General features: G+C 40.6%; 1 protein-coding gene across 2 annotated transcripts in view; it reads left to right on the plus strand.

Moving 5' to 3' along the window:
• Positions 1 to 1961: 1961 nt before the first annotated feature.
• Positions 1962 to 18821, plus strand: part of Nedd1 (NEDD1 gamma-tubulin ring complex targeting factor) — a 41689-nt gene continuing 24829 nt past the window's right edge. Inside the window, exons 1-5 of one of the 2 annotated variants that reach the window (XM_021204526.1) lie at positions 1962 to 2053; positions 4757 to 4900; positions 8203 to 8297; positions 11862 to 11978; positions 14774 to 14914. In XM_021204526.1, the coding sequence (XP_021060185.1) occupies positions 4765 to 4900; positions 8203 to 8297; positions 11862 to 11978; positions 14774 to 14914 (489 nt within the window). In that variant the 5' untranslated portion in view covers positions 1962 to 2053; positions 4757 to 4764. Of the gene's footprint in view, positions 2054 to 2360; positions 2537 to 4756; positions 4901 to 8202; positions 8298 to 11861; positions 11979 to 14773; positions 14915 to 18821 lie in introns of those variants that run through there. The other variant, XM_029542537.1, reaches the window with a different exon arrangement.

Genomic DNA, 18821 nt, shown 5'->3' on the forward strand with positions numbered 1-18821 from the left:
TGTGGATTACATTTATTGATTTTTGTATGTTAAACAATCTCTGTACCTGTGGGATGAAGACTACTTGATCATGGTGGGTGATCTTTTTGATGTGTTCTTAGGTTCAGTTTGCAAGTACTCTATTGAATACTTTACAACTATGTCCAAAAGGAAAACTAGTCTGCAATTCTTTGGTGAGTTTTTATGTGGTTTAGGTGTCAGGGTAACTGTGAAGTCATAAAATTAATTGGGCAATGCTCATTTTGTTTCTGTTTTGTGGAATAAATTGAGTAGTATTGGAGTTTCTTGCTTTAAAGTCTGATAGAATTCTACGCTAAAACCACCTGGTCATAAGATTGTTTTGGGGTAGGGTTGGGTGGTTGGGATACTTTTAATCTTTAAATGACTGCTTCAATTTCAATATTGTTATAAAACATCTCACTTTTAATGCAGGAATAGTCTAGGTGTCTTACATTTTTCCCCTACCACATAATCCAGTTTTAAGCTTTCTTGCTGGTTTCAGTGTTAGAGATTTGTGTTTTCTGCTTGAAGCATTCTTTTCTTCATGTGTTCCAGTTCTCCCTTACTTGGATCTCAGTGTTTGGGGCCAAATTCCAGGAAAAAAAATCAGCCAATGACACCAAAATCAGCTGCAGATTACACAAGGCATATATGACTTGCTCCCTGTCTTCATTTTATGGTTGTTCCTCACCAGCTTCCAGAGCCTGGAGAGAACTTCTTTTTCTCCTAGGGGGAGGTGGGAATTGGCACTTCTTAGGTTTCCAGTTGCTTGTGATATGGGTTCAGATAACTGGGACATTATGTATCCAGTTCAGAAACACATCCTGTGTGTACCTGGGGCAAAGGAGGGACAGTTTCCATAGGAAGATGCTATCAGTGATGGAAGTAAGAACTGTCAACAGAGCAATCTTTTAGCAGAAATTTTGGGAAAACTCAGTTCATTGGCCCCTTTCGACCATGAGACACATTTCCTTCAAAAGAATAACCACGGAGCTGGTGTTCATGTAACTGGACAGCAACACGTGAAGCTGGGGATGGCTAGCTTAGAAGTCACTGTTGGTTTTGTTCTCAGGGTTAGGGTTCGTTTAGGGTTAGATGTTCCTCTCCTCTCTGCTCTCCTCCTTTTCCCTCCCACCCCTTCCTCCCTCTTCCCCTCATTTCCTTCTCCCACTCCAGCCACAATTCCCTCTCTATCCCCTTCCCTCTTTGTTTTTGAAACTGAGTTTCTTCCTATAACCGTCCTGGAACTCGTTCAGTAGACCAGGATGAATTTGAACTCACAGAGATCCCATTGCCTCTGCCTCCCGAGTGCTAGGATTAAAGGTGTGCACCACCACACCCCCTTTGAAGTTAGATGTTTAACCTGCAGCTTTCCTTGACTTCCTCTTCAAGAAATCCTCTCCTAAACCAATCATGTTAATTGCCTTTATTAAGAGCGTTCTTCTTTGTGATAACTAATTGTGACACCTTTTTTTGTGGGAACTGAGAGTTGCCCGTGTTGGCCTCAAACTCCCCATCTTTTATTCTTTTGTTTTGTTTTGTTCGAGACAGGGTTTCTCTGTGTAGCCCTGGCTGTCCTGGAACTCACTCTGTAGACCAGGCTGGCCTGGAACTCAGCAGTCTGCCTGCTTCTGCCTCCCCAGCATTTTATTCTTGCCTTCCCTTTCCCTACAGAATTGTTAATACTAACTTCCTACACTAGACTGTAATCTCCATCAGGCCTGGGAACCTGCCTGTGAACTGACCTCTTGTCCCTCCAGGCTAACCCCAGTCAGTGCACACCCACAGCCTAACCCAGCTCCTGGCACACAGTAGCCAGCAAACAAGTGACAAAGGAGCAGTAGCTACGGGCTAGGATAACTTCCTCTGCACCGCCCTAGTGTGGGCGGCCACCCAGCCTGCCCGCGGACCGAGCACTCGGGGCACCGCCCCTCCCGTGACGTCACGCGAGGCGGGACTTCCGGCCGCCCAAGTTTAACAGTCCAGGCGGGAGCCGGAAGCGCAGTGAGGAGCGGGTGGAGCCGGGCCTCCCTTGTGGTCCCACGCTTGAGAGGTGAGGTTCCGCCTGACAGGGAGGCTCTGTGAGCGCGGTGGCCTGGGGCCGGGGACCCCCGAGGTCAGCGTCCTCGGCCCTGCGCTGGGCGGCTGCGGGCGCGCGCGCGCGCGGCGGAAAGTGGCCCGGGACGGGACGGGACAGGACAGGACAGGACAGGACAGGACCGGGTCGCGGGCCCAGGACTTTGGGGCCGAGCTGCCCCGAGCGGCTCGCTCACCCCGACGCCCGGGTCTGGCTCGCCCGTAGCTGCTTAGCGCAGCCGCCCTGGGTTAGGGGTGCGACTCCCGAGAACTCTTCTTCAGCAGAGTGTGCAGTTGGTGGTCGCTGTCGCTCTTCTTTCCCGGGATCCTCTTCCCGGGGACTGATGTCAGATCGCAGAAGCCAAGCGAAGGGACCTGGGAGAGGTCTCGGTGAAGCTGTGTGGGTCGCTGAACTCAGCCTTCGAAGAGCCTTGATCCACCCATTGCTCCACACTGCACAGTAGGCTCCTTGTGCGGGGGGGGCGGTTAGGGTAGCAACAGCTTGCAGCTGTTTACTGCTCTGAAGAGTTCAACTTTTCTACCCTGTGTTTTTCCTTGGGCTGGGGAACAAGGGACAGAGAGTACCAAAGGTGCTTCAGTCACCAAATAGAAACATTGTCTACAATTCAACAGGTGACTCTGCAAGTTTTTAGCCTCACCTACCAGGGGCCCTTCTAACTCAGAACCACCCCACACACGACTGTATCCAAAAATAGGCACAGCAGATCATGGGAGTTTCTGCTAACTGTTTTATCCTTTCCTTTAAACTTTGTTTATTTATTTATTTATCCTCTTGGAAATCAATGATTTTTGCCTTATGCTTTTTAGTTTGTCCTCTGGAGCCCATTAGAGAGAAGTATGATGCTTTGTTGATGATATGGGGGCGTGTCTGTGACCGCTGTTGGCCTTTAACCTTGGTGGATAAATTCAACCCCCATATGTCACCAGATGGAATCAATTCAGTGTGTTGGAGCTGCAGTAGCATCCCTTTAAAAAAAAAAAAAAAAGTAACCACTTTTTATTAGACTTCAAGTATCAATGAAACTGTGTTGACCTATAAAAAGAAACATATTTTGTGTGGCTACCATGGATTAAACACATATACACACAAACACACACAGGAACAGACAGGAACACAAGGCACAAGCACATGCTAGAAAAAACTAGCATCTGCTTGTGCCTTGGTTTTCTCCATTGATTTTATTCATATCTAAACAAATATCAGTTGCAACCCACTTCATTCAAACTTTTTTTGTTGTTGTTTTTTTCGAGACAGGGTTTCTCTGTGTAGCCCTGGCTGTCCTAGAACTCACTTTGTAGAGCAGGCTGGCCTCGAACTCAGAAATCCGCCTGCCTCTGCCTCCCAAGTGCTGGGATTAAAGGCATGTGCCATTGTTAATATATCTAATGTCTTCAGACACAGGCAATAGGATAAATTGTATTATCAACAGTTTGTTAATTGGATAGTAGTATAGTACTCTTTTTTTTGTTGTTGTTGTTGCTGGGTTTGTTTGTTTGTTTGTTTGTTTGGTTTGTTGGTTGGTTTCTGAGACAGGGTTTTTCTGTGTAGCCCAGACTGTCTGGAGCTAGCTCCACAGACTAGGCTGGCCCCAGACTCACAGTTCCACCTGCCTCTGCCTGGGATTAAAGGCCTGCACCACCACCACTACCCTGTAATAATAGTACCGTGGTACCGCCCATACTGAGTGTGAGAGCATATTTCTCTGCATTTTCTCTCCTGTGTATGTTTAAATACACTGTCTTCCACAGTACTCCTGCCCTTCAGAGTGCTTGGAACAGCCTCTCTGCTTTCTGTCTAGACTGCCTTGGCTTGTGGCATTCTGTCAGATTTATGTGTTGGGAACATCACACTGAATAAAAAGTGAGAGGTCTGGGTCCAAGAGTTGGTTTTAGGATACAGGGGCAACTTATTTAACTTGGTTGTTAATTTTAGAGTTTGGAAAACTTAGCACAGTGGGATTCAGACTTCCAGGAGGACTAGATTACGGCACATTAAAAAAATATGAGAACATTACTTAGTATATTTCCCTGTGGAATACTTAGTATGGATCAGGAATATTTCAAAATTCCTGCGTGAGGAGGCGGGCATTGTTATGGGAACAAAGAAGAGAGTAGAAGTCGCCTGAACAACATTGAATTGGGTGGTAGAATAGAGGGTAGCTGCTGATAAAGGGTGGGTTTTGCCACAGTAGGTGGGGAACTTACCTTTTAGAAGCAGAGATGTTTTGATGATGATGATAAGGAGATGGTTTCGGAGGAACATGGGGGAGCTTTCCAGGTAGAGGGGGGCAGCAGGTGAAGAGACACTAAGTGGAGGATGAGCTTGGCTTGATTCATAGGCATGAAGAAGCCCGGTGTCCAGATCTGGTGGCTCAGGCAAGATGGGTAGGTCAGCCACACGGGCATGCCTGTCCTGTAAGGAAGAGGAGGTTGGGTTTCTTGTAGTTGCAGAGAGGATTGTTGGAAGGATGAGCTAAGCGTATGTGATTGGCTGGTGTTTGAGTCACTCATACTACTTTCTGTGAATGCTGCTTGGTGTAAAAAGGTGGACAGAAATGGACAAGTAACATTCCTGCCTTTAGATCAGGGGGCATTTCAGCTTTGAAAACATGCTTTTCCGTAATTGTGTTTTAAATATGTTGTTTTGAACTTTTTATAGGCCCAGTCATGCAGGAAAACCTCAGATTTGCTTCATCAGGAGATGATGTTAAAATATGGGATGCTTCGTTTCTGACATTGGTGGATAAATTCAACCCTCACACGTCACCACATGGAATCAGTTCAATCTGTTGGAGCAGCAACAGTATCCTTAAAAAAAAAAATCACTTTTTGTTAGTTTTCAATGATCTGTGAAACTGTTGGCCCATTTTAAAAAAAATATTTGTGTGGTGGCTACCTTAGATTAAAAAAAAAAAAAAAACACTGATAAAAATAGTCCATATGTGTTCGCTCTAGTTTTCCCTGTTGATTTTCTTATAAAAAATTTGTAGTTGCAACCCACTTCAACCTCACTCTAATTTGCTGAATACAATTAGTCTTTAAATGCAGGTGGTAGAATTATTTATATTGTCTACAGTTATTGAATATGTGGAGTTAGGTAAGAATAGCAGAGTACCTAGGAGACTTTACAAGGAGGGTTTTTATTTTCCATCTCCATTTGGATATTTCTGAGTCAGATGTGGAAGTCAGTGAACTTGGAGATAGAAGCAGGGTGGAGAAGAGATTCAGAAGTCATTGTGTGTCATCCACATCTTACTGATGACGTGCTCGGATTCTCCTCTTCCATCTGTGAGGAAAACAGCATCGTTTCACAGTAGGCAGCATGGGTGTAAGTTCCCTGTGTTGGGTGTTCGAATGGGGAATGAAGGGAACCTGAAAGTTAGGGTTCATCATATGTCATTGACATTTTGGGAATGGCATTTTAGTGTTGTGGGGACTTTCCTGGGCACCATAGGGTGCTAAGAAGTGTCCCTGGCCTCTACTGCCCAACCACTAGATGCCTTTAACTCCCAGTTGTGCTGATCCAAATGCTTCCTGAGCTAGACTCTCCTGCAGTTGGGGACCTCAGTGGTAGATGAAGCACTCTTAGTTTTCTAGATGTGGAAATACTCTGCCATTGGTATGCTAGAAATGAGCCTTCTGTGCAACACATACCCTTTTGATACAACCATGACGTGTTAAGAATTGTCTGGTTTTTACCAGTATCAAAGTATTAATATTCTCCCTGATGAAAGGGAAACTGACAGGGCTTTAAAATATGACTGACTTATGAACAAACATATTAGGGGTTTTTAATCTCAAACGACTGTTCTTACACATACATAACAAATGACAACTTTACTTACTGAATTACATTTCCCTCTTGATCATTCCTTGGTTTTTGCATGCAAGTGGTAAAACTAATTACTTGGATACTCTATTAATCAGACTGTGTGAAGGACTCTCCAGCCTGCCATGTGGAAACTATTTTAAGGAGAGTGGCAAGTGTCTGAAGTTGGGCCTCACTATTTTTAGGTTTTAATTGTGTTTACAGCTTCACTTTTTTTTTCTTTCTTTCTTTCTGGGTCCCTTGAAAAGAAACAGTTCTTAATAGGATGTGTTTTTTGTTTTTTGTTGTTTTTTTTTTTCCTGCTTATCTTTGTTTTGGGGATTGTTACCAGTAGCTGGCTGGCATTGACAAGTACATTCCTTAATGTGGCAGTGAGGTAGTGCTGTGTGACTCTGAGAAGCTAGTCTTGTTTCTGTGTAGAGAGCTTCATGTTAACTGCACTCCTAATGAGGCCCTGGTTTAGTTGTTACTGAAAAACAGAGTTCCAGACACAGCAAGTCAGGGTCCCAGTGTATAAATTCCAAGAATAGGGTTAGTATGAGGTGCCAGGGAAGTTAGTTTTCTTTATTCTTTTGGTTTCTATACTTCTTATGACTTCTAAAATTACAAGAAAACTTAGAAACCAGCTTTTCCTCTCTTATCTTCCTGTGGTTCTTTTTCTGTGGTAAACAGAAGAAGCCAGTGGCTTTTCACTGTGGCGCTATGTTGGTACAGATTATTTTCTTTCCCTTAGAAATGGTGTGTAGATTGCCTTCTAGCTCCACTCAGCACTTATCAGGGCCTGCTCAACTCAAAGATGTGCAATACCTGGAATGCAAAAGCAAGCCTGTAGTTATATTAGGAGAGAGGGCATTGATGACTTGCTCTGGATTTCGGCACTGTGCTGGTTCATTTGCTAGTCCACAAGCCAGAGACTTGGACTCGGTTTTTATGAAGATTGGTACCTGTCGATGGCTTAGCTGCTATGTGGAGACTCCCTTCTTAGGGTAGAAGATGATACTCTTACCCTTGACTCCAGTGGAGTTCAGACATGGTTCAAACTAAATAAACTTCTTTCTCTTTTTCAAGTAATGCTCTGTCTGGGGTGTAGCTCAGTCGGTAGAGGCTTGTGTGGCAGGAATGAAGTCCTAGGTTTGATGGTAAGCACAGTGGACACACCTGGAATCCTAGCCTTTGGGAAGTGGAAGCAGGAGGATCGGAGTTTGAAGGTTGTTCTAGGCTACAGAAGCCCCCCAAAACTTTGTTCCAATGCATGATCTAGTCATAAAATACCAGGATACTCTGTACAATGTCAAAATAATAGAATAAGGATTACCTGATGCTTCCGTTGTTTCCATGCCTAGACTTTGCTTACTAAAAGTAGAAAGCTTAAAATTCCTATATTCCGGAGACAGGAGGGTGGCTCAAAGGGTAAGAATGCTCTTTGCTGAACTTGATGAGCAGAACCCCATTGGTGGAAGGAGAGAATGATTTCTGTCAGTTGTCCTCTGCCTTTCACACTTGGAATGTGATGTGTGGATGTGCACACACACATACAAATAAATGTGAAGCACTATAATATTTTAACATGTTGTGACTTTCAAAACCAGCCTCTTATTCTTGATTAAATATTTAATCATTTTGGTTTAATATACGTTTTATACTTATTACCCATGTATAATTTATATAGAGTAAAATAATAAAAAATTTAAGTTAAGATTAACTGAAAATAATTTAAATTTGCATAGCATACATAGATTTTATTTAACCATACCCAATCATGTTTACTATATGCTCTATAATATTCATTCATAATATATCCATGGTTGAAGTGTCTTCAGCAGTGACTCTAATCCTGAGAAAAGAAGAGTCTTCATTTTTCATTTGGAAGAAGTAGGAAAGTGATGTGGATGCTGAAGATGATACCGAGCACTTGATGAATAAAATAGTTCCTCAACAGATTTTTTGTATGAAAAAGCTGATTATTATTTCTGTGTGCTGCATTTCTCATGTTCTCACATCTGAAAGGATAAACTTAGACCTGGCCCACTCTGGGAAGGGAGTAGTGTTTCTCATAAGTATCTTTCAATGATAGCATAGTCAGAAGGGATGGTTCTTCCCTGCAGACCTGGAAAAGAGAATTAGTAGTTGGTAGCCAGAACCATTTTGAAAGCTGGTATATGAGCCACATTTGTGTACTGGTCTTTATGCTGGCTTACATGACTGTGCTCCTGAGACTGTAGTTGGGTGTGGCAGGTGCCAATGGACTGCTTGATGTTTCTTAACTCTTCATTTAGATAACTTTCTAGTGACAGCATCTTCCAGTGGTGACAAAATAGTGGTGTCAAGTTGCAAATGTAAGCCTGTTCCACTTTTGGAGCTTGCGGAAGGGGTAAGTTATTTGCTTTTTAACCTGTTTACACTCAGTTTGCTTAAGTGACTGTGACTTGTTATGATTCTTTGTGTTTAAAAACATTTTTCATCTAAACTCTGAATAATACAGTAACAGGTGGGGTATGTGCTTACCGAAAGGATGTTAGGAGGTGAGATTATAGTGAATTTTATTTCATTGGGAAGGGAGGGACTCTCTTTGTTTCCCCTTTTGTCGATGCATGACTAGGTCGCTAGGTTGACTTGACCTCGTGAACCCTCATGATGTGAGTGCTCCTGTTGACTGTGGGTGCAGCATCAGCAGCCAATGGGTCTGCTTCTGCAGGTAGCCTTCTGCTTAGAGGAGCACTAAGCACTCAGGGATCTGCCCCAGCCTTCCTTAAGGCTGGAGAGGAGGGGTAGGGGTGTTCAGGGAGTTCTGGGCCCACAGCACACAGGGACGCTCTCGCTCTCACTGGATATTTCTTTATCCCTCTTTTTTTAAGTTTATTCAGGATAATACTGCTTTCCTCATTTCCATTCTGACATTCAGAAAGCTATTCTTCAAAGAGAGTGACACCTAACAACAAGGTCCTTGTCGCTCCTTGCTGTTGCTGCTGCTTTTTCATTTATTTATTTATTTATTTGGTAAGCTTAAATTTCATTTCCAGCAACAGGTGTGGAGGCTTAGAGAATGTCTGACAAAGGTACAGGGGGAGTTTGAGGCAGACTGGGCTAAGGAAAGTTGAGGAAGAGACTGCCCTTGGTCAGTAGGTAGACTGCACTCTTCAAGATGGGAGTGATAATGATCTTGGGACTTTTGGGTCCTTTCAGGGGTGGCCAGCAAGCTGCTGTTGAATTTAATATTAAAGCCAGATCAGTTCCTCAAACTTTCAAACTGGCTGGGCTTTCTCACACTAGGTTTTCAAATCAGCGTTTAGCGCCTCTTCCCACTTGGTTTTTTAAAACTTATTTGATTATGTGTTTGTTTATTTGGACAGAGTCTATTGAGTAGTTCTGGCTGCTGTTTAGTGTCTGGAACTTGGTATTTAGACAGGCTGGCCTTGAAGTTGTAGAGATCCACCTGCCTCTGCTTCTTTAGTGTTTGGTTTGGATTAAAGGCGTGAGTTAAACCAAGCCCAATTCCTCCCATTAAAGAAAAATAGTATACTTTGTACTTTTATACTTCCAATTCTATTTTTGCTTTAATATTATAGCAGATGACATACACAGATGTGAGTCATTCTGGGAAGTTGTGAATATTCCTATTCATTTGTATAATTGTAGCCCTTCCCACTTTAAGAAGAAATGTTCATTAGAGTTCTAAGTTTGAATCTGCTACAGTTATAAGAGCTTTTTGCAAGCAGTTTTTTAATAAAGTAATTTATTAGGAACTTCTTTTACCACGTTAGGGCTCTAGTCATTATTTTGTTGGGCCCCCAGCTATGTTAACTCACATGCTACTTGAGCTATTGAGCCTTTACACTTGGGGAAAGAAATTTCCATCCTACTTATTTTAAAAAATTTTTAGAATGAAATTTTAGGTTCCTGGTTTTGTTTTTAATTTTGTTTTCCTCTTTGAAGTGGACAGATTGGTATTAACGATATTATAATGGCTATCGTGGGCTACAAAATAACTTTGAAATTTGATCACCTTATTTTTTAGATTTAAAAATTACGTTTTAATATTTTTATCTTGTGGATACAGTATTCCTATAATACCATACAATTTCTATTATTTAAGTTCATTAGATACATTAAAATACATTAAAGGTCTTCTATCAACAAGGTAAGCTAATCTTAAGTATAGGTTTTATTCTGAACCCTTAACAATAATCATATCTGTGACAGCTGGCATCCAAATATATCAATCTTTGGTGGAAAACGTCTTTATTTATTTTAAAAATTATTTTAATGGCTATTAGGAAACTTGGATTTTCAGTGCAAGTAGACTGTAAAGTAAATCTTAATGATTCCTTCAAACATGTTCATTCCTAGGATGGTGCCTACAAGAGCATTAATACCTAAGTTAACACACTGATGTGGTGTGTATCCTGCTCTTGTTATGTTTGATAGCTGATAACTGTTGGTCCAATGCTGAAAGAAATCTTGATTGGTCCCGTGGCCATTGGCAAGGGGACCATCAGTAAGCGTTCTTTGGAGCAGAGCCTGCTCTGGGGATACCTGGGTCTCTGTGTAGGCACAGTACTACCTGGTCTAGTCTCACCCAGTCCTCAGCTCTGCTTCTCAGTGTGTTTAGACATGTGGGGAATTGGCCTAAGCCTTGCCTTTTGATTAAGTCAGAGTTCTCTCCTTTGTACTTCATGCCAACGCTTTTGTTTTGTTTGTTTGTTTTTCATGCATTCAGTTGGACATAAGAATATTTAGTGTTCATCTGCTTCAATAGGTTAAATAAAGCACTGCAAAGGTGCCCAGGTCCCATGTTACTAATGGCACTAGGGTGACACATACTACTTGGTAGCCCTTTAATTTAGCCATTGCTCTGTAATGTAATGTTGGTTGAGTATAGTTGTAATTGTTAAGAATCTGACTTTCTGATTTCAAACAGACAATAAACTTTGGGCAGAGATGCCCAGATATTGGAACGTTGTTTTGCAGAAACTACAATACTGCTTTAGAAAGTTAAACTAAGTGGCCAAGGGAGATTGCTTCACAGGTAGCATCTGTTGTCCGTTGACCAGGCAGAGCCATCAATACTGGCTCAGTGAATTTCGCATCTGGACAAGGAGAACAGCTATTTAGAAGCCTTGAGGCAGTTAGAAAACTAAACATTGCAGTGTTAGGAGTGCAGCGTCGGTACTGGTGGAGAATCAGTGCATGAGAAAGAAGATGACAATTGATGGGGTAGGGCAGGACCCAGAAATAGGCTCTGACACAGGTTGATGGGTTTGGATTTCTTGTAGGTATGTCTGGAAGCCATTGAAAATCTTCATACCCACCTCTGGCTTGCTTTTCTTTTCTTTTTTTAATAATTATTTTTGTCCTCTATTTATGCAGGATGGACTTTGAGGAGCCAGGAGTAAAAACAGAGAAACTAGCTAGGAGGTTGCTGCCACGGTTGGGAAGTTTGGATTAGTGGTAATAATATATTTAGATGAAGGGAGGCATGTGGAATTTATTGTAGGATTGGAGTTTGTAGGCCTTGTTGATAGGCTGGGATCAGGGTAACAAGAATTTGAGGGTTATTCAACAACTTCCCCATGGTATTTATGCCCTCCCTGGCTGACTGTATGAGGCCAGGTTGCTTTGCTCACATGCTTATGAATGTGTTTGTATTTGATGGTAGATTTCCCACAACCTCACTCTCGCTCAGTAAGTGTCAGTTACTGAGCCACATCACTAGCCCCTGAGGTCTGGATTGGGCGACATTCTTGAGAATTACTGTTTTCTTGACATCTGAAAATGAATAAACTATTGGATCCCATGAGGGCGATGAGAGGTGAAATCTTTGGTTGCAAGTATCAGCATCTTTATGGTTATGACTCAGTAGACTTGCTGTCCTGCTTATGATCATCTCTGCGCTCTGTTAGGCTAATTTTGTTTATTTGTTTGTTTGTTTAAATAGCAAAAGCAGACATGTGTCGATTTAAATTCTACATCAATGTATTTGGCAAGTGGAGGCCTAAATAACACTGTTAATATTTGGGATTTAAAGTCCAAACGACTTCATCGGTCTCTTAAGGTAAGCAAATATATCTTAAATATTTACAGATTGGGTAGTTTATACCCTGTTTGGAATGGTTATCAAACTCTGTCCTCATAGTTGGAGTGCTTTAGAATCAAAATGGGGTTTATTGGGGAGATATAGGTACTGTCTAGCTGAAACTTTTCCTCATAAAAATTGTGGATTCATGTCGCCTTTTCCTTATTTTTTATGTATTTCTGTTGTTTTGAATGAAGTATTCTAAGAGGTTTTCTTTTTCTTAAGTGTAGTTTTGTCATCAGGGATCCTTTTTCTTTTTTAAAGGATTTTGGGAAAATGTGTGTGGTTCTGGAATTCAGTAACCAGAGTTGACAGTTCAGCTTCTTAGTTCTTCAGTGTGTTTGGATTCTAGTGTTGATGATATTTTTGCTTGCATATTTTTAAACTTGGTAATGGAATAGTTCTTAAAATAATCTACTAGTTAAAACCAGTGTTCTCTTGGGTAGCTCTTTGTAGTTCCAGAAAATAAACATATTCATCTCAGGAAAGTGTGGTCAAGACGTCCGTAGCTCGAATTTTAGCTGTTTTAAGTATTTAGAAGGCACTACATAGTTATTTCTAAATTTGTCACTTACAAGTATTTAATAGAAAATTTTAAATAGTTGTATCTACGTACTCTCCTGTATACACAGAGAACTCCCTTTAACTGCTAACCATGTTACTCATTATCTGATATTAGTAGGCATTTTGTGGCCAGTAATGTTTCATCTGTGTCCTCACCTCTGTAGTCATCCCATCCTTGGACTGTTTGTAGGATATACCAGACATTTGGTTTTTGTTTTTCCTCCTCTTCTCTCTCGTAGTTAAACTGAGGCAGGATCCTGTAGTAGCTTTGTGACACCTTTGGAAATTTATTGTATTATGCTTAGCTAAACTTTGAAGGGTATTTAAACTCTGCTTGGACTAAAACAGGAAACTGAAGAGTTGCTACTAATGAAATAGTTAGCTTTTGTCTTGTCGTTCCGTTCCTTACTATGCTAGCTTGCAGGTGCTTACTGTTTATTTCAGTGACTGCAAAGCAGCAAACATTCTCATGCGCAGGTTGAGAAACCGAGTTGCATGTCAAAGAGTATGTATTCTCTCCACTCCACAGTGGCAGTCTGTGCAGATGCACACCTGGCTCTTTGTTCAGTCTTTCAGTTGTGCACTATGTGAATTCACACTGCTTAGAGGGATGTACCTATTTTGTATAGGGGGTGTCTTACTGAGCTGAAAGAGGTAAGTCTTGGACCAGATTGTCAGAGGTTTTGGCTTTCTCTTACTCCATTCCTCTATGGCAACATTCTACTCATTTCCTCTTCTCCATTTTCTTAATGCAGACAACCTTTTGTTTTCACATCATTTGGAATTCATAGAATGCTTTATAGTCTATTTTAGATGTATTTCCCCATCCATGAAACTTTTTCTTTTGCCTTGAGTTCTACGCTCTTATCCCTGGTGATGTGAAACAATTTCTGGCATTGGTTCGTGCATAGTGTTTCCTGGCGATGTATTTTCCACAATGGAAATTAGGAAGACAGTGCTTCTTACAGAGGCACAGACATTCTGTTGAGTGACACACTCTTAATTCCCTAGGACAGCACTGCCCATTAGTTTTCCCCTCAGGCAATTGTGCTGTGATAGAAGTGGGGAATCACCTGATAAAGTTATACTGCAGTGTGATGTCCATTAGTTGTTTTGTATCAAGTTTAGGATATTTATCTTAGTAAATGACAGAACACTAAAATTGTTAAAAACAAAACAAAACAAAAACACCACCCTTATAACTCACATCAGGGTTACATGTTCTGGTACATGTCTAATTTGATGCTTGGAAACAAACCTTGTAAACTTAAGTCTTGGAAGTCTTTTTATTCCCTCAGAGTAGATTCTGTTCGTGTTTGGGAGACAGTCTCTTTTGGGAGGTCCAAGGACTTTGGAGATTGTTTTGGAGCTGAATCCTAGTCTGTCACTTAGCACATATGTGAGATGCACCAGTCTCTTAGGCTTTCATGTCTCCTGTGCCTCATTTGTAGATGGGGAAAATGACATTGCCTCTTAAGATTTTTAAAGATTAACTACTTAGTGTTTGAAACCCCAATGGAGAAGGCATTCAGCCAGTGGGAACACTGCTGAGCTGTTGCTTTTTCTTTTGCTATGTCTGGTTTTCTTCTTTTCCTATCTCTTAACTCACCTATGATTTTTTATTTGCTTGTTTGTCTTTTGAGATTAGATCTCACTATATAGCTCAGGCTAACCCAGAATTCTATGTGGTACAGTGAACTCACGGCCCTCTTTAGTGTAGGGATTACAAGTGTGTACTACCACTCCCCACTCTTCTTCTTTCTTTAAGGTTGGATTCCATTGTATGTCTCTAAGTCAGTTGACAGTGATGTCTGTTTCCTCCTTGTGTTCCCTTGATGCCACTCTTCATTTACCATTTGCTGTCATTTTGGAGCTAATTTTAGTGTCTTCTAGTTGAATATTAATACTCAAGAGCAAATGTTTAACTTGAAATAAATGTTCTCAACATCAGTGGAAGGCAGGAAGTTCTGGAAGGTGAGCATTAAGCCAGTTACCATTCTAGACTGTTTATTGTTTCAGAGACTGTCAACATGTAATATGGTTCTGAAAAATTGTCTCTTAAGACACTGTGTTGATTATGTGGTGTCCTAATCAGCTCAGTGGTGTTGTGTTGGAAGGAAACTCTTAGCACAGATATTGATTAATAGCCATACTCTTTTCATCAAAATATGGGGGTGAATGACTGCTGTTCTTCACTGTGTTTCTCTCAGGATCATAAACGTGAAGTAACTTGTGTGGCATACAATTGGAATGACTGTTACATCGCTTCTGGGTCTCTCAGTGGTGAGATTATCTTACACAGCGTAACCACTAATACATCCAGCACACCTTTTGGCCATGGGAGTAAGCAGGTATGGTGTTTTGTCTTTTGTTTGTTGTTTTTATAAAAATAAAATTAATAACTTATAATTTGAATTGTTTTATATAAGAAAGTAAGTTTAAGTTTTTTTTTTAACATTTATAAGTTTTATTTAGCTTTCTGGAAAACTAGCTAATTTGTAATGTAATACTAGAGTGCTTGTATGAATTCACTTATATAGTTAAATATTTAGTCTTTCTATACTATATCTGTATTTCTAACAAAATGAAAATATTTTCAGATAGCACAATTCTAAAACGAGGATTTTAATATTTCCATGGCATTTCTGTTACAGAAGTATTGCAGCCTTTAAGCTGTACTGGCTATAAGATGGATAAGTGCATTTATTCTTACTGCTTGTGAACAGGGAATTATTGTGTTTAGGTAGAGACGAGTAAATTTTGAAAAAAAAAACAAAAAAAAACAAAAAAACAAAAACAACAGCTTTTTTTTTTTTTTCTTAAGTATGTGGTAGTTAAAAATAATCAAAGCCAACTCATACATTTCAGGTTAGTAGGGAAATCTTTATGGAAACTTTTTAAAAGAAAAATTAGTGAATTAGATATTTTCCTTGGTTAAAAAATAGTTTAAATTTTTTTTTCTTAAAAGAATGAAAAAATACCTTAATGAGTCTTCCTTGGCTAACATTCTTTGAACATTTCTAGAGACGTGGTTCCAGTAAGGTCTTTTAAGGTGGGTATGTTGTATTTGGTGTTGACACCATAGCAAATTGATAAACTTTAGTGTTGCCTACTAGTAACATACAAATTAGTTAAAGCCGTATTGTGCTAAAGTCTGTTTCGAAGCCCATGGTCCCCGACTTATGCTGCATCCTCCTCAGGCTTTGCTGTTGCTAGTTAGTTGTTCTCAGTTGACAAAGTGTGGCTCCACACAGTTCACAGCGTGGACTGACTGGAAGCTCAGCTGCTCCGGTGGCCTTACTTCCTCTTGACTCACTTTCATGCTTGGTGGAAGTTGTGAGTGATTATGTAAGGCTACCTAAAGCTTCTGCGTACAGTTGCACGATGTATTATGTAAGGAAATGGCAGTAGTAGGTCCTCCTCTAGTACTTGTGACCTTGCCAACCATGAGGTCTTGGCCAGGTTTACCGAATTTGGCATGAGTTCCCTCCTGTTGAGTGGACCTTAAGTCCAATGACACACCTGTTGGTTTCCTCCCCAGATACCTGTCACTGTTGCCCTGATGTGGTATCCTGTTACTATGGTTCACAGGGGAGAACTGTGGATACCTTTTCTCCCTTGGCAGCTTGCAGGACTATGTGAGCTGGTCCTTAGGGAGGGGCCTTCAGTTCCTGTTAGCACTATCTTGATTCCTCAAGTCCCAAGACCAGAATAGGTGCTGTCTTCAACAGTCGTTTTACCTGTTGTTGGAAGGCACCAAAGGGTGGTGGCTGTAGACTATATTGTTTGGGAGTTTCGGGACTTCCCCAACCAATAATCAAAAGGAAGATTCTCATGCTTAGTACTGGGGTTTTATTTAGATTGATAGTCTGTGGCAGTGCTTCTCACCCGTCCTAATGCTGCGACCCTTTAATACAGTTGCTCATATTGTGGTGACCCCCAACCATAAAATTCTTTCGCTTCTACTTCATAACTGTAATTTTGCTACTGTTATATCTGCTGTTGTCTATAGTCTGAGGTGACCCCAATGAAAGGGTCATTTGAACCCTAAAGGGATCATGACCCACAGATTGAGACCCGCTGGTCTGTGTTTCTCAGAAGCCTTATCACCTCAAGTATAACTTTGTGTGTGTGTGTGTGTGTGTGTGTGTGTGTGTGTGTGTGTGTGTGTATAATTTTAGGTAAACATAAAGTAATCCGATTCCCCATTGCTTTTCAAACATCTTCACAGTTATCTAACCTGGGCTCCTTCTCCCTTTGTATTACCCTTGCTCCTCATTTAAAGCTCTCCACTTTAGTTTTTCCTCTTTCTCTCTCCAAAGTTCTGGGTCCCCCAGCTCCTCATTTCTTCCCTATGGCCACAACTAGTGGCAGATTAGACACTCTATCAATGCTTTGGGGTGTAGGGATCTAATGTTTATTCATATCTCTTTCTCAAATGAAAAGAAAAACCTTAAAATCTTAGGTGATGGATTGTAGCAATGTTGATATTCAAAGAATTTTAATTGATTCTTTGTTTGCATCAGAAAACAGATGGACTTAAGTTTATCTTCTAGTTTAGGAAAACAGTAAAATCTGTCTCCAGTGTCAGTCCACCAGACCTTGAGCTCTCCCTGGGCATACTGCCTCCTCCTTGGGTAGCTGCACCTCTGAAGGACCTTTGGATTTACTTGGGAACATTAGGCTAAGGGATCAATGAGTATTAGCTGCTATTGGGAGCTTTTAACCATTCATTAGATCAAGACATTAAGTCACTTTCCTGGTTTTCTCCTTAAACTGGTTTGAACATCCTTAGTATGTGCACTCCCTATAAAACCTTGCTAACTTACCAGTTATAATTTACCCTCAGCAGTTATTTTCTTTACAGGGTCCACATCCTGAGGTGGAGCTACAGGTAGTCAGTGTTTTCTTCAGTCAGGAAGGAGACTCCTTGTAGGTTTCTCAGTACTTAAGTGTGCAACCTTAAACTTATACATACACAGGCAACAGTAACTGAACTCCATAGCGATGGTGTGTGTATGCGTGTGTGCACACATCTATGTGTGAACACATGCATGTGTATGGTAATAAGATAAAAAAATCAAGTGCACTTTTCCCTCTGCCTGGAACAAATGGTTATTTTCTTATACACTACATTATTTCATATTCTTTGATAGGTTATCCTATTAAGGCAAGACAATAGAAGTTGGCCTGTTAGAAAGATCCATTCTAGATCTCTTAGGAAAGTCCGTGTAATGACTCTGCACACTCACATTTTACTGTACATAATTGAAATACGTGAAGGCATTTTTACATTAGTTCTTTCCTACAGTTTAACTGCTGTTTACCTATCATTACCAGAATTGCCACTTGGGTGTTCACTAAAACATTGTATTATAAGCTTACTTAAAATTCATTTAGGATTTCAAATATATTAAATATTCACTGAAAAGTGTAAGCAGTTCATAAGATCTTGTGTGTTAGACACTGACATTGTAAAATTCAGATATATTGTTATTGAGCTCAGGTTTGTGTTTGTTGATTTAACTGTACCTGGGGTCAGGGTTATTGAGAAAAAAAGTAATAATTAGGACCTATCCATGATTAAATTGGAAATGTTAGTTTTGTTTTTCTAAAGAATCAAGGATTTGAGGTTGTTAGAATCACTAAGTTGGCTTCCTAGACAAAGTGACAAAACCTTTGTCATCTCACTGAATCTATATTCAACTGGGATTCATGTCAGAAATGAGGTTGCCTGGGTATACTAAGTCTTACTTTGAGCTGAATGGAAGCTATTAGTTTTTATCTTTCTCCAAAAGAAAAGGAACTGTACTATCTTTGGGGAGCTGCTGGCTTTGTGAGCTGTAACTGCGTGTCAGCACTGGGCAAGTCCAGCAGCCTGGGCTCACTGAGAGTTACCTTTTCCCAAGCAGCTAAAAATGTGGGTCTGTATCACTGATGATTAAGAAGATTAAGAAGGGAATTTTAGGTAAAGCAGGTGAGATTTTAAAACATACCACAGTACATTTAAACACATTTGTTTTCCTTAAACGAATATATTTTGTTTTGTACATAGATTTTGTAAGTATTAATAAGCCTGCTTGAGTGTAGAGATCTGGTAAATGTATGTAACTTAATTACCTTTAAAACGATAATTGTTTTGTAAACAATGAGCTTAGGGCAGGGATATAGCTCTGCTGTAGAAGCTTGATAAGAAATCCTGGGTTCTAGCCGGGCATGGTGGCACAAACCTTTAATCCCAGCACTCGGGAGGCAGAG

This window comes from Mus pahari, chromosome 9 (assembly GCF_900095145.1).
Source record: "Mus pahari chromosome 9, PAHARI_EIJ_v1.1, whole genome shotgun sequence".
NCBI classification, from domain to species: Eukaryota; Metazoa; Chordata; class Mammalia; order Rodentia; family Muridae; genus Mus; species Mus pahari.